General features: G+C 43.1%; 1 protein-coding gene and 1 long non-coding RNA gene across 15 annotated transcripts in view; one reads left to right on the top strand and one right to left on the bottom strand.

Annotated features, from left to right (window-relative positions):
- Positions 1–392: 392 nt before the first annotated feature.
- Positions 393–13,282, bottom strand: LOC138683891 (uncharacterized). Of its 9 annotated transcripts, XR_011323392.1 has the most exons (4): positions 12,889–13,282; positions 9,723–9,831; positions 4,276–9,554; positions 399–4,170 (listed from the first exon to the last, which is right to left on the bottom strand). It is a non-coding gene; the product is annotated as an uncharacterized lncRNA (long non-coding RNA). The 9 variants fall into 9 exon arrangements; XR_011323389.1 differs by having other exon boundaries at positions 393–4,170; positions 4,276–12,971; positions 13,043–13,143; XR_011323388.1 differs by having other exon boundaries at positions 393–4,170; positions 4,276–12,771; positions 12,889–13,017.
- A 32-nt stretch (positions 13,283–13,314) lies between these two features.
- ARHGAP21 (Rho GTPase activating protein 21) overlaps positions 13,315–26,956 on the top strand; it is a 124,324-nt gene continuing 110,682 nt past the window's right edge. For 3 of the 6 annotated variants that reach the window (XM_069777119.1, XM_069777113.1, XM_069777103.1), the window contains exon 1: positions 14,715–15,110. In XM_069777119.1, coding sequence (XP_069633220.1) covers positions 15,024–15,110 — 87 coding nt within the window. In that variant the 5' untranslated portion in view covers positions 14,715–15,023. The other 3 variants (XM_069777095.1, XM_069777086.1, XM_069777079.1) reach the window with 3 other exon arrangements.

Below are 26,956 nucleotides of genomic sequence, written 5' to 3'. Positions count from 1 at the left end.
CACTTGCATGCTTTTAGCCTGAAATAAGTATGGAGCCGTGTACTTACATCCAGTTATATAATGGGTAAAATAAACATTATGAGCATTGCTCACTGAATACAAATTCTGTAATTACAGGTTACATGTATGACCAGTTGGATGACTAGAAATTGGCTCCTACATTTGTAGGGATTTCTCCACAGAAAAGGAAAATTATGAAAAACTCTGAAGTTCACAATAAACATAGGGTAGGAAATCTAACATGCTCCTAATACCCCAAAGGCCCTCAGGTCTTCATAAGTGTGATCATACCACTACAGCTTCGTAAAAGAACTAATGAGGCCTGATCTGTCCACAGGCTAATACAAGAGTGCATGAGATGGCTTTTTAGTTTATTTGATTTCACTGACATAGTTATACTACTGGAAACCCTGCTAATCAAGAAGTGTCTTGAGAAAGTAGCATTTCCAGGTCCTGTGACACAGCAGCATTTTGATGTCAACCTCACAGAAAGCTGAAAAAGGGGTTTCTTGCCATTAAAAAGGAAAATACACAGTATATTTAATACTATATTCATTATTTCATATATGCATATGTTGAAATAGCAATCAATACCCAGTACAGATTATCTTACAGTCCTGATACTGCCTTTGTACTTCTTGGCTGTCAGCGGGCTGCAGAACTCTCCCTCAGCACTGCTCCATTCTAACGGCTGTCACAGGAGGGTTTTATAACGAGAGAGTGGGTAGCTGTAATTTTGGTACCCAGGAACTCGCGGGAGTCTGTTTCTTGACACCAAAGGCAAGTAGATAAATGAGAACGTACAGTGAGAGATGCACAGGTTTTGGAGCACTTTGCAGGAGCTGCTACCAAGCGATCCACAGAGGCCGCACCCAGCTACTTACATGTTCTGGCACTTTTTGAAATACTATGGTTTCTCCTGAAGGCCTTTCTTGCTGCCAAATGCATTTTGCATGTGTTAGATGGGTCCCTGAATCACAGTTTCTGCAGTGCTAACGCTCACAAAACTAAGTCTATTTTTGATCACACTGGCATGTCCTTTCCAAAACTTCTTTTCTAATCCACAACTGTAGCCAACAGCACCTTTGACCTCTGGCGTGCCTTCCCATATATCCAACCTTAAGGCAGACATACTGTTAAAACCCTATGTTGTATTTGCTTTCTGAATTAACAACCTATCTGTGATAAATGTGGCAGTTCTTGGATAACAAAGTTATTGTTTCATGCTGTTCGCTGGCAGCATCAGGAGAGTAATTGCAGTGGTCTCAGTTCAAGTCACACACCAAAGGCTGTCTTTACAGCCAGGAGGACTGAAAAATAACCTGCTGGAAGAAGGCTTTGGTTTTCAGTCCCAGTTCTATGAAAGGGACACATCTCTAACTACTATCTTGTCCAGCAGTAAACAAGATAAGGATTTAGTCACTCCTTGCTACAGAATAGTTTAGAGAATATCTGTACTGAAAATCTTTTTGTGGTGCTGACATACAGAACAGCTCTCCAATGAACAAAAAAACCCCAACCCTTGTGAGAGCGCGTACTGTGAAAAGACAGGATTTGAATTCTGTTTTAATGCATTTCGCACATAGTATATGATGCTTAACTCTTCACCTCAAGAGAGGTCAATTATGTCATGTCTCACTATTTTACTTTTCTCTGGACTTGCACACAAGCCAGTTGTGAAACAGATCTTCTAAGAATTTCTTACAGTAGTTAGACACCACTGCTCAATTCCTTATTACTATTAAATGGACCCAATTTCTATGTCAATAAAAATGACATGTATTAGTCATATTGTTTCCAGGGTCACAACCATCCCTGGTATAGTCCACGACAGACAGACTGCTAAGCTTTGTAACAAGATAAATGAAACTAAAATGAAAATCAATATTTTCTTTTACAGAAGCTTTCAAAATACGAGTCCTGGTGCCTTGCTCAGAGTGAAAAATCCTTCCTTACTAAAGGCAAACCTCCAGTAATACAGATCCTGCAGCACAGTCACACTGTTGTTCTCACTCCACAAAACAGCATGACAATTTATAAAGTGATAAGCCAAATAATTAGGAAATAACTAATTAACATAATTGAAATGTCTCAGTTAATATACTTGGTTAACAGCAATGCTACCAGCAGAAAACTCCCCTTACATACTTGGATGAAAGCCTGACTGTTAACTCATGTCATACTTATTTCTTAATATAGAAATAATTAATACTTGTATATGTACAGTTATATAGAGCAGAATTGCACAGCTGTCCCTGGCTAGTCATCAAAGGGATGCTGTTTTATATACAGGAATAAAGTATTACTTTTATTGTAATTCTCACAATACGAGGGTGGACAAAAAGGAAATGGGCTAATAATATGTCATTACAGTTACAGTAGTCTGGGCTCTCCCAGAAGTCAGTGGAGAGAAACAAGAACCCTAAGGAGTTGATGCAAGCCATCTTAAATAGTGGTATGAACGTGTCTGGTCAGCTTCTGTGTCTCTTCATTGACTATTGAGAGTGCCTGGCTGATTAGCTTAGAACAAATGAATAATTTATAGATGGGTAAAATCAGGTGACATGAATACCACTCTCAGTATCCAGTGCACTTGGAGAGCACAAGGCAGGCAGAAAATTTTCCTTGCCTCAGGATGTTAGGGTGCTGTGTTATGAGGGTCCCTGTTTGCCCAGAAAGAGAGTCGTGTTGCAGCCAGCTTTGTAAGGATTTGCTTGCACCTGGAGTTAGCAATAGTGGCCATGCTGGAACACCTTTATCCACAACAAGACTCCCTCATTCTTGTCTTCGCAGTGAGCTAAATTAAAGGTGAATAAGACATTCATATTTTTGAAAGAGTACCGAGCACACGCTTTGCTAATCCATTAACATTTTCAATATTTCAGCAGTGCTCCTGGTCTGAATTGGAACCAAAAGCAAGTATTTTCATTAAAAGCCAGAAGGAGAGATGGAGTATGAGATCCATTTAATTAAAACATTTCCAGCCAATACACTAAGGAACGTTTAGATTCTGCACATATCTTATGCATAGTCAATGGAAATTGCATGAGCAGAGGCTGAAAAGGCTTGGGGGAAGCAAATGTAAAATGAGCAAAGACTACAATAGTCTAGACTGTAGATTACAAGAATAAGGCTCTGGCATTCATCAGGGCAGAACCAAAATATTTAGCTACTAAGTGGACCCACTGTCTGTTGAAGAGTGGCAAGTAAGCCCTGACACAGTTTAGAGCAGCCTGCCAGTCTGCTCTGCACTGAGTGCCACATTTGACAGTAATACTGTGTTCCAGCAACGCTTCTGCAGAGGATGCTGCAAGGAGCAGTATCATGGACCAGCACAATCCCCTTGCCCAGAAGTGCCAGTCTCCCTATAGCTGGTATATCCTCTGGCTGGTCAGTTGTTTCTATACACTCTTTCAATGCAGAGTAGCATAAGAGGTGGGGCACTATTTCAATAGTCCATCAGTCTGTGAAATAACTGTTTGGCTCTGGGTGTAGCTAAAGTAGACAGCTGTTTGAGGTAGCTGTCTTCAGGAGACACTATGGACAGCATGGACCATCCTTTCCCAGTGATCCAAGCAGCATGCCTCACTCTCTGCCCTCATCTTTGTTCTTGTAAGAAAAATATTGTCATGATCAAGAAGAGCGTAATCCTCAGAGCTGGAGTCAGAAAACATCTTGCAGGAAGAAAAGCCAAAAGATGACTGCTGCAATGTTTCCACTCAGTTCATCCCCTTCACTAAAGCAGCTAACTATTGGAAGGGGACTTGAGCTCTGCACAGCTGTTTACCTCTATTTTGAAATGCAGAAAGTTGCAGTAATCTGTTTATTTTTCTTTAACTCTTTTGTGCTTCAGAAGTACCACACAGTTCAAAAGGCAATATGACTAAATTTTAAGAAAATTATTGTGCTGGCAGTGTTTTAATAACTGCTTCTTTGTAAAAGAAAAGCAATAAATAAGCAAAAGCAAGTTAAATAAACATAGAAGCTATTAACAGTGCAAAAAAAGTCTTAGTGAATAGAGAAGTTCGACACATGACAACTGGTGCAAATCTTTGCTTTTTCTCTGGCTTTCATCAAAATTTCTCTAAAACTTAGGATGTTTCCAAAAGAGGAGCTTGACACATCACAAATGGAAGGGAACCTGTTGCTCCTGCAGCTGGTCCTACAGGTCTGGGAATGAGAAGAGCAAATAAGAACACAGCATATCAAGGAGGAGGGTTTTCCCTTCAGATTTCTTTTTTATATTAATCAGATCCAGTTATTAAGGCTAATTACCTTTACAGAAGTTGTGTAACACTTGCGGCCCTCACTTCAGGCAGTTGTATAGTCCTGAAATCTAATAGTCCATCCCCACTTGGTGAAAAGGAAAGACCATTCTTACTGTAACAAAAAGATTAAGCCCTGTCCTTAGACTTTGGGGAAAAATACTTTGCATTACTGTGCTCAGAGTTCATTTTGTATTTTGCTTAGGGCTTAAGGACAGCCTTGAGAATTAAATTAACTTGGACTATTTCCCCTTGTCTCCCTTGTAATGCTTTGGTCTAATCCTGCAAATGACCTTTGTGTGGACATACTTTGCATCCACACGGAGCCATTTGGAGTCTGGTGCATGTGAAACAGCACAATACTGCAGCGAAGAGTTCAAGTATATTTAATGAGTTAAAATATTTGGCTGCTGCTTTCTTCTGGGAAAGCAGTTCTGAAATGAACATCTGAGGGTGTCTCAGCAGAAGACTGGACTGAAAATATTCTGTAAACGTGGCTTTGTTCCTTAGCTCATTACTTTCATTTTGACTTCTCCCAGCATTCTGTTATTGCTGATCAGATTTCTGGATTGATTTTTGTCTAGATTTGCAACTCTAAGTCCATTGCCAAACAGGGACAAACTGGTGGAGGGTGCTAACAATTAATTTAGTCACACTAGAAACACGTTATAGTCAATGCTTTCTTCAGTCAGTTCAAAAGTATGTTTCTTCTTTATATACTACAGTTTGCATAGGCAGTCAATGTAGCCTCTTTACATAAAATTAATGAGCATTTCTGTTCATTAGTTGCAATAATTTACATGGCTGGGTTTCTATGGAGTTTTTTTTCTGTACAGGCAGATGAGCTACTTGAAACCTGAACCAAACCTCAGGTGTCCCTAATTCCCGCAGTTGTCTCTGTCGGTCCCTAAAACTAGAGCAGAATCACTCATTAGATAGATAGTATCTCTAATGCTGATCAGCCAGCATCTTCTGCAGCATTTGACATTTGTTCAAAGGGTTTGTAAAACACTGAAAGAGAATGAATCCAGTATTTTCTTTTCCTTGAAGGCAGCATTCATAGACAATCCTTTCTCTGGAAGTAGGATGTAGCTTGCTGGGGAATTTATAATATTTCTTCCAGGAAGCTACGGTGACAGTTTAGCTCTGTTAAAATAGCAAACATATTCTTAATCCAGCCTCTTCTGGAAAATTCATACCATACAGACATAAATACAATCCAGCTTGCCTCACAGATTTTTTTTCGGGGGGTGGTGGGGGGTGGTGGTGGGGGGAGTGGGTGTCATGCTTTCCTGGATACTGTCTCCCCATGTATTATCTCACTTTTTAAAAGCCAGAGCAGGAAGATGGGTGGTGGGAAAGCAGTGGGGAAAACAAACAAACAAACAAAAAAAACCCCCAGTGTAATATCACTTTCAGAGCCTAACCCCCATAAATAGTAATCGGCTTACAGGTTTAGAGACCTTCTGGCCTTTAGATGGCTCCTGCTGTCCCAGAGAGTATCTCGTGTCTCTCTTCAGTGAAAAGAGAGCTGAGCAGGTCGGTCGGCTAAGTAGCAGCACATGGAGTCAGGTTTAGAAGCCAGTAAGAGACAAGTACCTGGTATCTACAGGGTATCTGGTAGTGAAGTTCTGATGACCTCAAAGTGAAGTAAAGGCTCTTTGGACAGAGCAAAATAAGAAAGCAGCAACTGATACACAGCCTTTGGGTGGAGCACATCATTGCTGGAAGGAGGGAGGGATCTCATGAAATCAATATATTCGTATTATATAAATGTATTCTGTTTACTCCCGAGCTTTTTCTTAATGCCTGAAAGCTATCTTGATCCAGCCCTAGCTATAGAGGAAGATCTGTTAAATGGAGAAAGCTGTCACACTTCATCCATCCAGAGGGAAGCTGTAGACAGTCAGAAGAAATACAAGATGGGTAGCCTGAATTTTGGAGACGGCTGTTAGCACCTCTGTGCTACTAAAACAAGGTTGCACTAATCAGCGGATCAAGCTGCTGATTATGTGATAAAGCAAGGAGAGAGTGATAACACTGTTGTCAATTCATCACCAGCTACTTCCACCGAAATTGTCAGTTCAGTAGTTAAACTAAACATTTTACAAAATAGGGCTGATTTGTCACCTCCCAGTCGACAGCACAGAACCAAACACAGAGCTGTTATTTCAGCAGAGGAGCTAAGGTAAGCCAAATTGCCATTTCACTTTTCCCTGCCATTCTAGCACTTAAACCTTTTCTGTCATGGCCAATTTTAAATAGATTGGATATTTATTGTGTTGAACTCTTTTAAACTGTGCATGTGTGGGAGGGGAGGGTTTCTGAGGGAAAATGCTGCACATCTAATAGTCCCTGCTGGCTTTCTAAAACAAGTTAACATTGTTTGACCTAAAGTGAATAAACCCTCAGCAGAACTAAGGCTGATGACTTTATCTGTTAGACTCTGGCTCCTCTAATTTAAAACAAATGAAAGAATGTAGATAGTTTAAGTGAATGCAGAAGAGATGGGAGTGATATTTTTTTTCCCCTAGACCTTTACAAAATTAGGAAATCTTGCTGTAAACAGGCACGGCATTTTCAGAAACAAGTTGTTATTCCACACTGACAGTTTCCAACAGCAAAACATGAAAAACAAGAGTTTTGCTTCGCTTATGGTTTCAGAGTGTTTCAGTAGATTTTCATTGCTAGGAACCCAAGTTAAAAGTAAAGTGAGTTCTGCTGGGCTCCTCCTAGCCATAATCTTGCTTGCTCAAATTTTACACTGCAACTCATTCCCCTGGGCAAACTGAATTATACTCGAAATTGTTTTTGTCTCTGGCTGGATGATGGTAAATTCCTGCAGGCTTGAACAATTTCGTGTTTCTTTACAGAGTACCAAGTTTGCCGTTGGAGCTGAAATACTAGTGCCCAAATCCAACAAAATGTATCAACCCCCTGATTCAGAATAGCAGGGATGGTTGGTGTGAACAACTGAGGTTTATCGCTGTAAAAGTTGTGCACCAGCCTGCCTTGGTGCACGTTGGTAGCCTCACACAAACACCTCTGGGTCCAGTTCAGGGAGACTATATGCAGGCACACATGCGAGCATTAATAAGTACCAAGTTCGGTTGTGAATTCACAAAACATCAAAAACTTTTCACCATCTCTGTTTTGGACACATTTCTCATGAAAGAATAACCTACCTCACTACTTGGTCATCCTTGCTCTGAGGGGAAATGAAGCCTCTTAGGCGAACGCAGCTTCCTCTCTGTTTGGCGATGGATCAGTGATGCTGGCCAGGAGAAAGAGTCATCTTGCTGTCCACTCCTGGCTTCCCTTTGTGCCTTGGACATTGTCACCCTGACTCCATGAGGAGGAGCATCCTGACAGACACAGCTTTCCCTTCACACCTCAGCTTTGTTATTCAAGGAGACTACACTGAAGAGTGGAAGACACATCAGCTGAGACATTAGTTTTCATAGGGTAGCTAGCTGGTTTCCAAAAGTAGACAACTGCCAGAAGCCAAATGGCTCCTTTCTCCCTAAAATCCAGCAGGATAAGGACTAGATGCCCAGATGTCCACCCAAGCTATAATATTGCTCTCTGTTGGTACTGTCAAACCCACAAAGTATTTTGAGAGTATGCAGTTCATTGCCTCCTCTTCCAAACCCTGGGTTTTAGTCTATGCACAGACATACTCCTCTGTCGTTGCAGTCATGTCACACCTCCTCTTTGCAAAGGTGTTGGAGGTATATGTACGTGAGTGCACACACGCGTGCGCGCACATGCACACACACACAGTTGCTCTGCCTCTAAGGAGAACAAGAAGGGCCAGGACACAACACCAACACACAGCCTGGATAAAAAAGAAGTCTTTCAGGTAGCACTGAAAGGCGAGACGCAGCTTCCTACCTCAGAGAAAGCTGACCCAAAACCATGATGCCTGGCAAACCACCTCTCCCCCCATCTACCATCATCATCCCACAGCTGGTATGGGAGGAGACAGCCTGACCATTTCTACACACATTTCAGGTCAGGACACGAGGGCCATTACTCACCCTGTGGGATAAGTTCTGCAGTCTCATGCTGCTACTGGAAAGATGCTGAGGTGTCCTCAAAGAGTGGGTGGGGGAGTTGTCCTGGCACAGGATAGGAGATAAGCCCTGGTAGCTCCTGCATGGAAGGGGCAGTCATCTTCCCATGCACATCTGAACTCAGTGGCCACAGTCTCAGGACATGGGTCCTGACAGCATAGCCAGAAATATTCCTCTCAGAGTCACTGAGCACACCCAGTAGTGATCTTCACCTCATGGTCCTGGACCTGCTGTGCATTAATGCAATGTCACACTGTCTCATTGCCTCAAGTCATTTACAGTTACGGCAAGAAGGAGAATCACGGGGGAAGGCAAGAGGCTGCATTGCTCATCAGACCGGTTAGCTAAGTGCTGGAGGACATTCTGAGGACATAAAAGTCAGCATTGACACATTTCTGGTTTTACAGAAAATCCCTTTCTCTCCCCCTCACCTATATTCAGCAAGCCTGGTGATGCCCGCTCTGGTCTGCTTCAGTGCCCAAGCACTCATTTCCCCTTTGTTCAAACCCAACACTTGCCTGCAGGCTTGCCCTGCAGTTGCTCTGCACATCTCATTATTCATGGGCACTGCTGGCAAGCAACCTCGTATCTCAGACTGGAGCCCCTGCTATACATTTTTTCCACGCCTTCAATACATTCTTCTTTTTGTAGTATATCCATTTTCTTTTAACTTTATCCACCTGAATTTTGCTCCAAATTAATCCTTTTCTGGATGTCTGAAGTAAGTATAGTCCTCTCATGTCCTACCGCATTTCTCGTGCCTTGATGGTCACCTCTTGCAAGGTCTGTTACTTTCTGTTGCTACCTTTCTGTTCGCAGGATCTTTGGATGTCCCTGATCAGTGGTCCTAAGCTGACTACTGTTCCAGACACCTTAACACTCTCAAGATGCACACCCCACTACACATCTTAAGCATCCTCCTTGGCTTTCTAGTAGGCCAATGCCTCCTTTTCACCAGAACTTTAGATACGCAGAGATTTTCCCTGAGGCTAAGTCCTGAAAAATACTGTATACGCTTAAAATGGTGTTACTTCTAGGGGATATTGCCTAGCACCCTGTGACTGGTGGAGATGGCATGACTGAGGTTTCAGGATGCCAAAATCCTCTCTTACTATGGACCCAGTGGCAGGGCTGATTGCAATTCTCTTTGGCAGTCTTCTGGAGCACTTGAAAAGCATCAGCATCTGGGGCCAAGTGAGGTAGGTGTGATCTCCTGTGAAGAGAAGATTGAAATAAAAGAAAGGAGACACTTTGGTCAGAGTTCAGTGTATACATGGGAGCCAAGACATAGACATGGCAGTGATGACATTTATTTCTGTTACCAGAGTGTAGGTGATAGGAACATCCATAGAGTAAAAGGGGAATATTGTGGTACAGTTACCAAGAAAACGGCCATCGCTAGTGATGTCTAGGGTGAATAATGTACCAGTGCTGGACAGGAAACAGATGTCTCTATCATGACTGAATCACAGGAATCTCAGTGCAGAATTCTGTAAAGCAAATATAGTTGCAGACAATGGTCATATTACTGTGCAGCTCTAGTCATTGTTTCATAGCTTTTATATGTCTACTAGCTGTAGTATCTTGGAAATATCAATTTATGAAAAATATATGTCATCCACTTCTCAATCTCCCACTCTGGCGAGAATCTAATGAATCATTCTCATGCAGGGCACCTGTCAACATACTCGGGAGCAGGGAAGCTGTTAGACTGATGCAAATCTGTGCTCTGGCCATGTGCTCAAAAGTCTGTAGCCAGGGTGGTCATAGCAGTGCTTGCAAACACTTTCAGCAAGGTAGTAGCATTCATTACCTCCAAAACAGAGGCGATAGATTGCAGAGGTGTCCATGTTCAGCCTGAACCTCTCAAAGCAGGCTCTGACCGTGAGATTTAAGCAGCTGGGGTCTATGGTGGAAAGTGTTATCAGAATGATCATTACCTCAGCAGCTCCTACAAGTGACAATTTCTGAGACCAAACGTCAGTACCAACATCTACTTGCTTAGAGGCATATCTCTTCCCACTGCCTTTCATCCTCAAAGTCAGGCACTGTTAAACTCAGACCTTTTCCTACTTAACTTTTCAGACTTTCTAGTCTTCTCTTTATCCCAGCACAAAATAGCCAAGATTAACTGCTATCTCCCACTACTGCCTATCTTATCAAATGTACTCTACCCTACCCTACCCTAATCTAATCTAAAAAGTCCTCTAAGAAACCTGCTCTCACTTTAAATTCTGTTTCTCTACGCTCGTTTTGTTCTCTAACCCAAAGGTAGAGCATCTGGGACTGGTATGGCTGCGCCTCCTCACTGCTCATGGCACCTCAGGTCTGACGTATCATGGTGGGCTGCAGAAAAGAGAGGGCCTTCAAGATGGCAAAGACAACATAACCACTTGGGAAGTGAGCTGCTTCACAGTGGGCTGGGCGCAGGTTAGATGTCTAAACACATGTTGTACATGCAAGAGAAAGGCATGCCCCTGGGCCCTGCTAGAGGCGGATGTTAAGGATCATGTGAGAAGGAGGCAGGTAACTAAAATGTATTTAATATAATGAATTTCAGTCCTCCAGTCCACCTGGCCAAGTGAATTTTGATGTCCACAATTTAGCCTCTAGAATTTCTACATTCTCAAGATATCATCACGTTCATTCAGCAAATGATAGTTTAAGAAGATAGAGCCCCATAATTGTACCATTACTGACCTGGCAGAACAGAACAACTGAACATACCTCAGCCCCTGGACTGCAGTGCAGGCTTAACTCTGTCTAGCCCAGCAATTTAAATTCAGCTGCTAGACTTTGCACTGAAGTGGCTGAGATGATACGCTCAAAGATGTCTGCACTAGCTCTCCTGGGGGGATGATACTCTTTAGCAAGGAGTGATAATAAACAGTAGGATGGTGCTAACACTTTAAGCTGCTGCAGCTGTCTGCTGAGTATGTGTCAACACCTTCAGACTGGAAGGTGAGAAAGTGAAATTATAGCTTTCAGCTACCCTAATTCTGCTTTTGCAACCTCTTTTATTAAATCAGTTTCAAGGGTGGTTAAGGGGCTCTGAGGTTTTGCTTGTGTGTTATGAATGCAGAGATAACGAGCATGTTTCTGAAAGCTTGCCTCCTTCTTTAAGTTTTTCTGTTGTAACTATGACACCCTATTTAGAATGAAAAATTACAGCAGCATAGGCTTGTATATGAAAATACTAAAAACACCCCAGCATCTCAAACAAAAACATCTGCCACAAAAAAATAGAACACTGTGATTAAGAGGAAGAAAATGAAGTACACAGTTTAATAAAGATTTGCTAGTATAAATACTCTTTTGATAATTACACAAATATAACCTTCTCAGAGTTAATAATAAGATCTATTTCCTCAGCCTAGCTATGAAGTAATTTGTGATTCTAGGATCACATTTTCCTCTGTGGTATTTTCATCTCCCTGTTATAGTTTGAAAGCTAAAGCTAGAGAAATTGATTGACAATGTAAGAAAAGTAAAAATGGAAGATTTGTCACTGTATTGATGTAGCTGTGCTGATATAAATAGACTTGATAGATACTAAATGATCACTCAGAGTCTACTTGTGGTTTAATCTCTCTGAAACATTCTGTAAATCTGACAACTTTCTACACAGATATTAGTTATGATGCTAATTTAGATTTGGAGTCAGTACTGTGGCTCCTATAGAAAAAGTAGTTATGAATACATGGAACTGGTTTTATATACATCATGGATTTTTGATGATGTTATGCAGATTGACATGATGAGTACAGTGCAGAGAGCAGTATGCAGCCGAGCACACAGCTACACTTCTTGGTAGCCTGATAACAGCTTCTAAATAGGAAAAGTGCCCCGACTGTTCCCCTTCTCCACCCTTCAAAAATCTCAAATTATTTTAATTCTGGCCTTTTCAACTTCTTGACAACCATGGACCAGCCTATATTATAACAGTTTTCTCAGGGTCTGGATGGCAAATAAATCTTTAAATGCTGTATGACAGTGAGAAATGATTAGGGAGCTGGATAGAACCAGTCTGTGGATTGCTAGCTGGATAGCAGTATGCTTATTTAAAATACGTGTATATAATCTCTGGTCCAGGTCAGGTTCAGCCACAAAGTAGTCTTTAACATCAGAAATTTATGAGGAACCCAAATTCTTCAAGAAACTACTACAGGTTTTTAACTGTATAGATGCCTAATGAAATCCATGGCAGCACACAGACTTGTAGGTAAGCACCTGAATCAGCGTGACAGGCCTTGAGTTGTAACACCCTTTTAAACTCAGCAGATGTGACCTTGGTTGACAACAATCAGCATTTGGACCTTGAGACTTTTCCTCCAGCTACTGGATGTAAGCTCTTTCCTCGGTTCTCTGGATACCAACACTCATACCTGCTGTGGATGCCCGTTGCTGATGGATAACCAGGCCAGTCACATCTTTTCAGAGATCACTTAAGAGTAGCATAGTAAAAAAACCCACCACAACCTGAAACATCATTATTGTTTTGAGATCACAAACAAGACACAACCTTTCATTTCACACAAGACCTTTACCGTTTCTTACAAATGCGTTGTTTTTCTTCGTTCCCTTTCACAGAGACATTACTTGTCCGGCCTCTATGCTGAAAATCCCCATTCTGGAAAAGGAAAAAAATAAATCACACACTTCGATAACGATAGATGAAGTACAAAAACCGTTTACGTTTACCACCTTCACGGAGACAACAAAACCAACCTCCCCCCACGCCGAGGGGCGGCCGCAGGACTTCAGCCTGGCCCCGTCCCAGAGGCCCCGAGGGGCGGCCGTGACCGCCGCCGCCCCGCCGGGGGAGCCCTCACGAAGCCAGGTGCAGGTCGGAGGTGCCGATAGAAGCACTAAATCCTGAGTTAGGGCGCAAAACCTGAGATTATTCCTGTGTGAACACCCCCCCGAAAACGCCGAGGCGTGCCTCAGGGAGTGCTGGCGGGCGGCGGGCGGAGGCCGGTGGCGGGGTGCGGGCCCGGCCGGGGCTCTGCGCTCCCCGGCCACAGGGCGGGTGCCCTGGAAGGCAGCCGGGAGCCAGTTCCTGCCCTGGCGGTGTCGTCTGAGGAGGTGGGTGGATTTTTGGAGGGAACAGAAACCTCCAGCTTAGGGGCGGGGGAAGGGGACGGGGACGGACTCCCCACCGGCGGAGGCAGCGGGAGCCGCCAGCGCCGGGAACGCCTCGTCACCGCCGCCGGGCTGAGGGGCCGGAGCCCCGCGGGCCGCCGAGTAAGAGGGGGCCAGCGTGAGGGGCGGCGAGGCGGTGCTGCCCGTTGCGGGGCCGCGCTGCCGGCCCGGGCTCGGCGGGCTGGGGGCGGTCGCCGTGAGGCGTTGGGGCGGCCCCGGGGCCTTCCCGGGGTGGGGGGGTGTGTGTGTGTAACGGGACGGGGGAAAAGGAGGGTCGTGCTGGGGCGCGGAGGCCGCGGGCAACGAGGAGGTGCCGCGCTGGCCCAGGGAAGAGGTCGCGGTCACCGGCGCGGGGGAGGCGGTTAAGCCGCGGCAAGCCCCGCGCCTTCAGGAGGGTGCTGGCCGAAGCTTCTCGGCGCGACGGCGGCTCCCCCTCACGCCGAGCCCGGGCCGCTGCCCAGGTGGCCGGGGGAGCGCGGCGGGCGCAGCTGGCGCGGCGCGATAGCCCCCAGCGCCGAGACGCCCTAATTGGCGGCGGCGGCGGAGCTGGCAGCGGGGGAGCGAGGCCGGCCCGCAGCGGCCGCCTGCTGCCGCTGCCCGGGCGAAACGGCGCGTCTGTGCCGAGGGAGGCCCGAGGGAGGCCCGAGGGAGGGGCGGCGGGCGGGGCGTGGGGCGCGGTGGTCTGATCGCGGACGGCTCCGGCTACGTAGACGGGGGGGAGGGAGCCGCCTGCTAGCGGGGTAGGCTCGCGTGAGAGACAAAAGCCCGGCTCCGCCGAGCGAGGGGCTCGGCCTCGCCGCTGCCGGGAGCGCTCCTTTGTTGCCGTTTCCTAACCGGAGTTTGTGCGTTTCCCGCCGCCCCTGGTGACGGCCGGGGCGAGAGCCGCGAACAGGCGGCGGCTTCCGCCCGTCCCGGTGGACGAGCGGCCCCTCGGTGCCTTGCCCCGTCCTCCACCAGTTGATCAAAGTTCGGCCGGGCCAAGGCGAGGAGCGACCAAGCCTGCCACCCCGCCAGCCGGGGCTCCCCGCCGCCTACCCTCCCTCCCTCCCTCTCTCGGCGGCCCGGGGCAGCGCTCCCCCGTCCCCGCTCCCTCCGGCGGCACGAAAGCCTGTGTGTAGCGAAGTAGGAGGGAGCGGGCGCCTCCCGCTTCCCTCCGCCTGCCCTCTCCTCCCCGCGGCTGGGGCTCTGGATAGGAGGAGCCAGAGGAAGAGGAAGACGAGCGGGTGATTAGCCTAACAAGGGGACGGGTGGCGGAGGAGGCGGCAGCGGCCCCGCGCCGAGGACTGACATATCTGCTCTCTCTCTCTTCCTCCAGCCATGAAGGCAGAAGCCGGGGAGCGCAGCTGAAGCCCAGGGCCGTCCCGGCGCTCTTCCCAATGGCAGCTGCGTGAAGGGGCCGAGCCCCCCTCCCCCGGCGGCGGGGCTGGCCTCGTCGCGTCGGGAGTGCGCGAGTGGCTCTGGCGCTGGTTCCCCCCTCCCTTGCCTTCCCCGATGTGGGCTCCAGAGGATTTGCTCCTCCTTTGTAACCGGGAATGAAATAATGGCGACCCGGTGGGCAGCGGGGCCACCCGGCGGAGATGGAGACAACGAGCCCCCCCCGGGCGGCGGCAACGGCGCCGGCGGCCAGGTAGGAGCGGCGGGGGCGGGCGGGGCGCGGGCTGCGTGTACGCAGCGGCGGCGGGCAGGGCAGGGTAGGGCCGGGCCGGGCAGGGCGGCCGCCTCCCGCTGCGGGGAACGGCTTGGCTGGAGCGGGCTTAATGGCCGCCCCCTCCCTCCCTCTCCCTCCCTCCCTCTCCCTCCCTCTTTCTCTCTCCCTCTCTCTTCCTGCCCGCCCCGCAGTTGCTGGGAGTTAGGCGCTGGGAGCGGTGCGGGCGTGCGGCTCCCCGGCAGCGGGAGGAGAGGCTGCCGTCCCGGCCGAGGTCTCGCCTCGCAGTCGGGTCGTCGCTCCTGGGCCAGGAGGCGGGCGCGCCTCCGCTGCCTCCCGGGCCGGGCGGCGGCTCCGCTTCCCGCCCGGCGCAGCGGCCGCCGTCCTCGCCCTCGGGGCGGCGGTTTCCGCGGGGTCCTCTCCTACACCACCCCCCCAGCCCCGTGGTCAGCTCGCGACGTGTCTCCCCCACGCTCAGTCTCTGCCTTGTCCCCGAGGGACGGGAGCGCTTCACTGGGCGGCACTGGGGTACGGCTTCCCGCCCCGCCCCATCACACTCAAGCCCGGGTGCCTTTTAGTAGAAATGCGGGCCTGGCCTCTGCCTCCTTGCAGCTAGTACTTGCCACCCACCTGCCTATACACAGCGGCTTATATTAAGCATATTTCTACCCATAGCATTTGTTGCTGGAATGGTCCTCTGTGTGTTTAGTTTAAAAACTTCATAGCATGCCCTGTGGTGGCATGTTTGGACTTGCAACACGGAGTTTTTAACGCAGAACTGTGTCATGCTTCTTTCTCTGCTCCCTATTAATAGTAGTAAATGCCTGTGAAACAACTGTAACTTAAGATCCATCAAAATATATATAACAGCTTCAGTGGACTCGTTCTAAGATCTCTCTTGAACTTTATAAATAAAGACAAACTTGCTTTTGTATTTCTCAAGGTTAGGGCACGTTGTGCCAAAGACAGAAAACTGACTTAAAGCTGTGTGGGGCTGTGAAATGGATGCCCTTTGTGTAGATGCTCACCTTTTGTTTGCTGAAATTGAAAGAGAGTGATTTTAAACTTGCAGAACTTAAAGTATGGGTGGGTTTTGGTTGTGTGGGGGGTTTTTTTGTCTTGTTTTTTTTGGACATTGGGTTTTAGTTTACTGCTATCCTCAGTTCACCCTTTTGTCTTGGTTTAAAAGTGGCACATATGGTATTCTAAGATTTTCCTTACTGCCGTCACCTCAATTAAGATATTCACACAGCCCCTTAAAACAGGTGGGGTTAGGTGAGGACAAAATGTGAGCTTTTAGTAAGAAAACAGAAGATACTAAGATTTAAGACTTTGTGATAAATTATGATTCTTATTTTGTATGTAGATTTAATCATCCATTATTCTTGTTGATGTCCTTTTTAAAAACGTGACTGAAAACGAGGCCATTTTTTGAGAACCTGTCCTTTAATACTGTTCATACAGTGTGGGATGAGGGAGGAAACCACGTGTCTAAGTGTAAAAATTAAATTCTGCTTTTTAATTCCATCATATTGAGACTGCTGGTCTTTTGGCACTGGCAGTTGTCATAATCCACCTATCCCTACTGTGGTAAGCCCTAACAAGGCCTGTGGTGCTTTTGGAGCTCATCATGTTAAAGCTGTCTAATTGGGGGCTACTAATAGGTATGGAATTGCAAAATGGACTGCTCTGCCTGTTGTTTTGCATGATAATTATGTTGCAGTTAAAATATAACTGCTAGAAAACATGCACTTGCACTGATGATTGCCTTAATCACAGCAGGCCTGACATAATCTTTGCTTGAACGTAGATAGCCCTCATGAATGCCTAAGCAAGGTTGCAATGCTTTCTCAGTTACTTCAGTATACATATTGCTGCATGGCTTAAAGTTCAACTTATTTTCTTGTAACTTTTTTCATAGATTGGTGTAAAATGCCAAGAGAAGGGAGGGCTAGGATTTGTGGCTTGGGATCTGCCATCTCAGTTCAGTTGATGGAACAGTTACTGTGTACAGTGCTTGATGTGCTATATGTGAACAAATCCCTTTAATTTAAGTCTTATTTGTATTGAACAGCAAGAACCACTTTGCCATTGGAAAAAAAATCAGAAAACACCTTTAATGAGACACGCTTACTATAAAGAAGAAATCTTAAGCTTACAAAAAAGTTGCTGCAGTTGCAGGGTTTTATAGTGTGCTAATACTGACATGCAAGGTATTAGCAATTTTGGGAAATGATATATGGTTTTGGGACACTGTATCCCATATGGTGTTTGCACTGTAATGCAATATTAACTCATCTACATTTAATGTTTAGCCGTAGACCTGTACGCACAGCAGGTTGTCATGAGGGGGACTCCAAGCATAGCCCATGTTCATTGCCGGTAAGGGAGTTGCAACAGAAACTAGGATTTTTAGCCAGTTAAAGGTTTTGGAAATAGAGAGCTATAATAATCAAGGTTTGATCAAGAACTGAAAAACTTGTCCTCTGGCTTTAAGATTAGTGGTCAGACAAAGAAAGGGAATGGCTGACTGAGAAGCTAGTGCTTCTGTGAATCTTTGCATACAGAGGTGGGAGAATTGAGGACATGCAATTTGACTCCTTTAGGTAACTCATATGTTGGTTGATAATTGTTTTTTGTTTTGGATGCCTGTCTACTTTGATATTATGTTCCATTTGGTCATGCCTTGCCATGGTTTCTATTTTTATTTTCACTTCATTTTTTTGTTTTCCCTTTGACACTGTACCTGGTGGTCTTCCTCACTTCAGAGCCCCTTCACTGAAACGATTGTTGAGAACAAAGATTGCGCATTCAGGCTTGCAGGCTGCCATCTGAACATACAGGGCCTGTTCAAAGGGACAGATCATATATTCTGGGCTCTTGGGGGAGCTGGCAGAGAGGGCCAGGGACTCTCAGGGCTGTTTGCCATTCTGTTTGAAATCTGATACGCATTTGCAAATGGGTGCAAGAATTGCTGAGCTTATGTTCATAAGGACAAATAAGTGAGAGCATGTTCTTTCTGGCTTTTAGATTAGTAGGCATGTACTATCTCTGTTTCGTCAGGTTGTAGCAGTGTTTTGCTGGAGTGATTAAGCCCTGCTGAGGTACAGGCCGTACTACTTCAGTCACAACATCCCGTCTGCAGGCCTGTCCAGATTCGAGGCTGGATCTGGCTTCTTCGTTAGTGTAAATTTAATCTCCCTTCCTCTGCCTAGAAAGGCACAAACAAAAGTGCTTTTTTTGCTTTCCTATTCCCACTATTTTGTGTTTACTTTAAAAGAATTGCTAAATCTGTCTGTGGTATAGTTTACTGTTGATGTGTATTAAAATTGCATTCAAAATGTTAAATGTAGGATGAAAAAATTTTAACCACAGCATGTGTGGCTTTAAAAGCCAGATTTTTATTGTAAACAATACTGTTTCCTCTGTTTATGAATACTAAAAATACTTCATCAAATCATTTTATTGAGTGATATTTTTCTGTTAGAACTCATACGTTTAGATATTTATTGCAAATTTCTAATAATTTACTGCAAATTTGCATTAAGAGTGTGGGGTTTTGGTTTTGTGGAATTTTTTTGTTGATGGTGTGTTTTTGGTTTTTTTTTCTTAACAGCTGAGTTGTTAGGAATAGTTGACTGTCTTTTAGAGGTTCCTGAGAGTTTCTGTATTTGGCAATAATTAGGAAATACATTTCCAAAGACTTCTGTAAAACAAAAGTCAGAGATTATTTAGTACTTGCTTTGTAACCACAAATACTCAATTTCAGGAAGGGGGAGAAAACCCCACAATATTCTCACTCCTACACGTTATCAGAGAGAGCACCACTGTGTAAACTGAAGGGAAGCCTGTGCTGGAAGGGTGAGGAACCAGAGAAGGGCAATGATGATACTAAAAATAGAAAATGATTGGCATTCTCACTAACAATAATTAATAGGTTGTTTACTGTTTTAACAGCCTGGTTGGGATGACATTGGTAAACTTCAAGTGGTTACTCCCAGGTGTTATGTGTCTCTACTATGGGGGCACAAGCACTGAAGGGCTGTGTTTTGATACTGCATTTCAATCTTCATGTAAGCATGTAAACTGTTCTGGAACTTTATTGTTGGGTGTCAGTGCTTTTTCTATGCCTGATGCTTAGGGACTGTAAGGTTTAACCACAGTGTTAAAAATCGGAATTAGAGAAGTATATTTGTAAGATTTTATATGTCAAATAATACACAATACTAAAACTAGTTGTTAGAAGTGAATATTACTTATGGTGATAGAGAACTCTGCACAAAACTTGCATCAAGGGAGAATAAATTCAATATAAATACCAGCATTACCGGGAGCTGTGGTTGCAACTATTCAAAAAGCTTGAGTCAAATCCTGTTTAATCAGGCAGGCATAACACTGACTTCTGCTCTCATTTATGTTGAAGTAAGCCTAAGATAATTTGACAGAACATGGACCTCTTCCATGAGGAAATGTTACATATTTGATAAGCGACAATATAAAGCAGTAAGTAGTTCCTTCAAGAAAAGGAAGGGATCTGCCTTCAAATGTAGCTGCATCTGATGGTTTTTAAAGTGACTTTTTGCTTCCCTAAAATACACCTTTGTTGATTGTACCACTTAGGTAATTGAGTGTGGGGAAAAAAAAAATTGCAAGAGAAACCTGATGGACTGAAGAATATCTTGAACTGTGTCAGTACAAAATAATTGCATTTATTGCATGCAGTATATGCATTATAAGGGTGAACTTTTTTTAACCTGGTTTAACAAACATCAAAGCACTGAGTTGACTTCTTGTATAAGCTATTTTTAATGATTTCTGTTATTAAAATGTGAAAATAACATATCTGCTACTTCATACATATTATTTCTTGTCTGTTGTATTTACTTGCTTACACAAAAAGCAATTGAGGGAACAGCTGGGGAAGAGAAAGTATTTCATCTTAAGAACTATATGCATTTGTCATCTTGTCTCTCTTGAATGTATGAAAACATCTTCCTGTAGGTGGATGACCAAATTGTAGCTCAGGAGAATAGTATGGGCTCTGAAAAGAGTAAAAGCTGGTCTTTTTTTTTCTTTTTTTTTTTCATTTTGTGAATAGATATGTATGTTGCTGTGTAAATGATGATTAGAGTATAAACATGTGCAACCGGTAAGCCTTATTAAAAGAAAAACTTTATGTATCTCTTCCTAAAGAAGGCTATGTAGCAGTGTTATACTAACCCGTTAGGAATATATACTGATGCTTTGTAGCTGGTGTTTTTTTTTCTTTGATAACAACTGGAAGAAAAATTAAGGTTTTCTGTCATTCAGAAGTTGTGCATTACTCTTCCTTGCAGTTGTTTGTGTATTAATTTGCATAGGATAGGAAGCAGATATAAAAATTTAGGAAATTATGTTAAATGAAAACAGATTTATTTCCTGTTGTTAACAAGGGTCATTGTTTTTAAAAAGCATGAGTTAGCCCTAGTAAAAATGGTGAGTGAGGCTTCTAAATTGGTGTTGAAACAGTCTGAATTCACAGAACTGCAGAAGTTAGTCTGATGAGCTGTTAGGTATAACTCCACAGTTGTAGAAGTCATCAGAGCCTATGATCTCATCAAATCCTTGAATTTAGGGCCTTGCTAAAGAGCAAGAGTGTCTGCCTACTATAATAGATAATATATGTATATATACTAAATAATATGTTGTGCCAAGCACAGTATATAAACAGTGAATGAGAGTTAGGCTGACTGGTCAGATTGGTGGATGAACGTGGATAAGCATGTCACACTTCGCCTGTTTATTATACAGAATGTAGATTAATGTAAATACTGGGCATTTCTCCTGTCCAAATTCTTCTTATGGCTTGTCATTTTTAATATTTTTGCAAAGACACTTTCGTGGTATTTTTTCCCCATCACCTAGTAGTAGGTACATACAGTAGAAGTGTAACTGCAGCTGATGGGTGGGAATAGTGACATCAATCAGGCTTTGACTGTGCTCATATCAGAGGCTCGACATATCTTGTAAACTAGAAAGTGCCTAATCTTACAGTTGCAAGGTGGGATAAGCTGTTTATATACAGTTCTTAAATATGTAAAGATTATTTAATGGGAAGGCTCCTCTGTTGTGTTTTTCTTTTTTGTTCTTTTTTTTTTTAAACCAGGGTGAAATGCATTTTTCCTTTACTCCAGTCACGTGGGAACTCTAGCTACTGCCTGAATTGTTGTTTACCATCTTTCATTAGTAATGGTGAAAAAATTTTCTGAATTTACTGTTTTATTGTTGCTGTTAGATTTGAAGAGAACTCTTCTGGGGAGATGATACTAGAGTTTAGAGATTGGATCACTTGGTAATAGGAAAGTAAGAACTAGGCGTACCTATATGCTTTGTTCTCTGAATCTCTTTATTTGTATTATGGGGCTAGAACTACTGCATCTTTCTGAATTGGTGTACCCTATTATCATTTTGTATGTCATCAGTGAATTGTGTTCAGCAGGGAATGCTGCTGCTTTATAATTTCTGTTCTTGATTTTTTGCATTGAAAACGTGTAGTTCAGAAAGTATTTATGAGTGAAGCATTGGGAGCTGTTGCTGCAGCTCTCTGAACAGCATGATGTTTGAGAGCGCCTCATACAAATCATGTTAGTAAATATTTGGCACTGGGCATGAGAGGTTCTGTGTGGGCATTCTGGAAGAATATAAACAGCTGTTTAGATTTTGACTATGGCTTGCAATCATAAGCATACACCTTTGGGAGGGTAGGTAGTAGGCTTATTTTTGTTCTAAATTTTTTTATTTCCATTTGCCAGCAGCTGCTGCTTTGCTGAGAGTGAATGAGGTGTCTCCTTAGAGGACATGGCTAATTACAGATCAGCTGTTGGTGGAGGGGTGCACTTTGAGATAGACATTTTCTTTTATGTGTGTGTCATTTGCATAATGTGTTAGGACACACAGTATGGACTGCGTTAAGCACTAGCAAATACACTGTAGGGAATAATTTTGCACTGGCATCACTGAGCGGCTGGATGACATAATCTTCCTTATTTTAAATTTTGATGTTTATGCTTTCTTTTTGCTTGGAGGGCCAAGGAGGAGAAATCAAATAGAAAACTATAAATTGTATTGAGGAGAGAGATTTTAAACACTTCTGAGTAACAGTTGCAGTTGGTACAAATCAGCTGAAAAGAGAAACCTGAGCCTGTTTCTGAAGGTTTTGTTTTGTTTTTTTTAAACTAATGCCTTCCTACTTATATCTATGTATACTTCTTTGTATACTTTAACGGAGTACTGTTTCTTTAGGTATTCAAAAAGCAAGTGGACGGGGTACTTCAGGACATAGTTTAGTGGGCATGGTTGATGGTTGGACTCAATGATCTTGAAGGTCTTTTCCAACCTAAATGATTCCATGATTCTTATTGAAACTTGATTACAAATCATCCATCCTTTAAAAGACTGTATTTTATTCTCGTCTATTTTAACTTTTCATCTAAGTATATGGGGCTTTTTAAGTTGATGAGAACATAAGAGAATCAACACTCCTGAAACAAAAATAAAAGCCAAAAAAATATCAAAGCTTAGTGTTGTAGATGTTCTCTAATTCAGATATCAGTGTACTTTTTTTTTTTTTTATTCTAAGTGTGAGGGCAGAAAAGGCTAAAATAAAAATATTTTCTTGTGATGCAATTTAACGCTTTGAGGTGAATAGGTGTCTTGGGTACTACTACCTGTTCTGACCATGGGATGAGCTAAAAGAGAATCTTTAAATTCTCAGAAATCCCTTCTGGATCATTTGGCTTGTGACGTATAGACGCAGTCTACCCAGTGATATGCTCACAGCATTGAGGTGAACTTCTCAATTTTGAGAACTGAAACTGAGCTTGGTCTACAACTTAAGTTGCTTTTTTGTATTGGAAAATTTCACGTGGAGGGACATTGTTCAAAAACTAGTTTATGGAGCTAGTCATGTAGATTTCAAAACCATAAGACAGTTCCAGTGATTTTTGAGGAAAACACAACATTTAACTTGTCCAAGGACTGCCCTATTGTAATGGAATGTGGAAGTGGTTGATTTCTTAAGAAACTTGACTGATATTTAAATACAATTCTTTAATTAAACTTAAAGTCTATTATAGTTTAGACATGTTTAAACTCATATGTCCTCAGTTTTGTAATGTTTAAAAGGGCTGGAGTTCAGCTGGTGCTTGCAGGGGTATGCAAAGCTGTCAAAATTTCCTTGTGATGCAAGAATCAAGAACCAAAATGTTTTGCTGCTGTTGTTTTGGCCAGCAAAAGAAGGACCAGATCTAGTATGTGCACCTCAAGCAGGTGGCTTTTACTACCAGTAGGTTCTGACCTGTTTTTGTAAGATAAAGATCTGGTTAGGGTTATCTCTGAAAGGAATGCTGCAGTTTTCGTGTAACAAGCTGTCCCATTGCAGTTCATGCTTTGTTATTGTTGCTGTGCTTTTCTTCTCAGCTCTCCAATTTTGAGGCAACTTTAATAGGGGGCCTGTGACTCTGGTGAAAAGTATTCCCATGTGTAGCCACAAACATTTCTTATTCATCAATGGTTGTAAAATCTTACTTGTTCCTTCTTGCATGCATTTTAAAATTTTATTATCCTCAATCAGCATGGTAAAAGGTGAGTAAGTAAACTTTGCCCAGAGTAATCAATTTTCATGGCAATTTAACAGGCCTTCTGCTCCATTCTGTGTGTTTATGCTGTTTTCGTATGGGTTGGTCTGAATACAGTCTTGCATTTTCTGTTCGTTTTAGTTATTTTTGAAGAATTTGTTGGAGAAGTTGTTTTGGAGCTGCCTATGAGGTGGAATTTGAACATGATCTCCTTTCTTGTCTTAAGGATGGAAGAATGAATGGCTTGTGTACTGCTCTCAGGGTATTAAAGTATCCCATCTTGCCAAATTAGCATTAATATGAAACTTCGAAGAGTGAAACAAGTTTATGTGAATAGTCTTCAACGTTTCTTGCAATCTGTGCATCTGAATCAGATGCTGGAGTAATTCAGTAGCCATGAACAGTTTGGAAAGCTGATGTTCTGATCCTGATGTCATGGAGGTAATCTTACAAGCTTGTTAACTGCATCTCTTTTGTTAACATTTTAATTTTTTAAAAAATGAGAAGTAGCGTTACTGCTTTTTAAAAATACTGTGTACCTGACCAAAATGGTCCTTTTAGCTGAGTTTGAGGAACAAAGGATTTTTCTGTATGCAAGTGTTATGAAACATGACGTTGTATAATGGATGGAGGCTAATACTGCTAGCATTTCATAGCCAGTGCCCTTAGGTGTTGTTTCTCATGACTTCTTTATAGATGGTTTTGAGTAATTTTCCTCTCCATTTGCACTGTGACCAAGAATATGATTCAGCCGTATGTCTAAATAAGTCTGATAGTTTTCTGCTGTTTTCATGAATGAAATGGCAATGGAGAGATAAAGTGCTTATTTTTCTGTCTTCCTTTTATAGAATTTTTGCTTGCTGATGCTGTTGTTCAGGTTAGTGAAGATGAATTGTTTGTGAAGAAATGCAGAAGGACCTTTTGATATTCAGCACTAGTTGATAAAAAATAAAATGAAAACTCAGTGTGCATAAATGTCAAGTAATATGTACATATAAAATACTGAAAGGTAATGATTAACCTCATGAGTGCTCGTGGGTGAGGTCTTAGAGTTGTGATGGGTAACTCTACAGATTGAACAGCAGCTTAACGCTTGGTGTTGGTCAAAAAAGCAAATTGTCATCCATTTCTTAATAATTTTGAACAGTTAATGTTCTCTGTTATGCTCAATGTGTAAATGTGTATAGTAGAGCCAGAAAAGTCTCAGAGAAAGGGCGGCTATGATAATTGAATATATGGAGTTGTTTCTGTACCAAAAACAAATAAGGAAGCTAGGACTTGGCAGATTGGGAAAGAGGAGCCTGTGGAGATAGACAGATGATTTTGAGGTGTGGTAGCTTTCTCCTCTCTTGAATTTCTATGGATCAGCTTTTCACTATCTACTCCAAGAACTTGGGGGTGTCAGGTGAGCATGGTGGAGTGAGAACAAGCAAAAGGAGATGACCCTTTGCATAAAAATAATTAATTAAATTAATAAAAAAAAATTAAGCTTGTTACTCTGCACCATAATATTTTGGAAGCTGAAAGTGTGTATGTAAGCTGAAGGATAACCCAGATACATTTTTGGAAGAGCAGTACTTACAGAGCTACTAAGTACCCTTGTAGTGGAATGAATTATGGATTTGTGAACAATTGAAGCTGGGAGGATATTCTAGTGATGCTTGCTTTTCTGTTCTTTCCTCATTATCTGCAACTATCTGCATTTGGTCACTGTTGGAGATGGGCTAGGGGGACCTTTGATCTGATCTACAGGCGCTGTGATATGTTACAATGCTGGTTCCGTGATAGCTCATCAGGATTCCTTCTGCTTTCAGGAGGTTCTGTACTAAGCCTACTGAAACAAGGCAGCTGCTTGTGATAAGGAACAGGAAATGCAGTTTTTCAAATGTTCAGGACTTTGACCTATTTTTGCTTCTTGAAGGCTCAGCTTAGATATGAGACTTAGTCTTTGTTTTTGCGAAAGTTGCTATTAATTCTTGTTGCATCATATGGGTTTAATGTTCTCCAGTTTTGGTAAGTTAAAAGGAAATGCAAAATCACCTGCTTTTGTGTTCACCCCATCTCTTCCTCCATGCCCCGCTCCCAGTTGAAGGAGAAGGCAAGGTGATTGTGTGGCTTGTACACAGAACTTAAATATGCTGTTGTAGTTCTCATTTCTTTTCTACTTGTTTGCAATCAGGCAAGTACTTTTTTTTGTCTGAATTGTTTTCTGCATTACTTCTTCTAGTGGACTGCATTACATTGCAAGACTTCATTCTTGATTCCAAATCTTGCAGATACCACAGCAGCAAAACCAGTAAATCCCTAAGAGCTTGTGGAAAACTTTCTCCTTCTGTGCTGAATGATGCTACTGGGTCTTTTCTTCACTGTAGTGTAGTTACTCCTCTTCCACTCCAGTTCTGTGGTCCCAGCTTAGGGAAAAGAATTGGTATTTTGAGGGGCTACACAGCAAGCTACATAGCTTCAAAGGCTGCTGCATGGGACGTAGTGGTGTACAAGTAGGGGAAGTACTGGAGGGAGAAGCTCTACCTGGCAAAAAGGAATTTTTCCCCTTCACCAATCCTGAAAATCAGTTATCAGGAAGGTTAAAAAAATAGTGTGTGTGTGTGTAAACTTTTACATAAAGAACTGTGAAATGAGGTGGCCACAAAATAGTTTTGCTGAGTTGGGGTTTTTGTCTTTTGTGGGCAGGCAGACCAATGACCCCCATCCCCCAAAACTATTTTTAAAGCTAGGTCTAAAATGTTAAAAGGCATCTGTGGCTAAGATGGTTTCTGCTCTTGTATTCAGTGATTCATGACTCTGAGAAACTAATTTCTTAAAGTGAGTGAGTAGAGACAGTGGTAATATTGGACAGTTACTCAGCAAGGTGTGTTCAGGGTAAACAGTTCTTTCTCACTGGTAAGTTTGTATGTAGAGAATAATTTTTTCCTCATTTAACTTAAACTTTGGAGTTGTATAAACTTATGGAAAAAATCTTGCGTTCTGTTTAAGACTTCTTAGAATTCAGTGATGCCTGTTTTTCACACTATCTGGTGTGAGTTTATTTGGGAAAAAGATTCTCCCCCCCGCCCCCAACTCCCTCAGGATGTTAACCTTTATCCATTTCATGGCCAGTTGTCAGTGGCTTAAATTGTGGATGATGCAACATCAGTCAGTGATGTAATGGTTGTAGGCTTCCTTGCAGTTCACAATGGGAACCTGAAGTTTGGA

Source organism: Haliaeetus albicilla, chromosome 2 (genome assembly GCF_947461875.1).
Source record: "Haliaeetus albicilla chromosome 2, bHalAlb1.1, whole genome shotgun sequence".
Lineage (NCBI taxonomy): Eukaryota > Metazoa > Chordata > Aves > Accipitriformes > Accipitridae > Haliaeetus > Haliaeetus albicilla.
The sequence above is the reverse complement of the archived record's forward strand: the minus strand, read 5'-3'. Positions and strand labels throughout refer to the sequence as shown.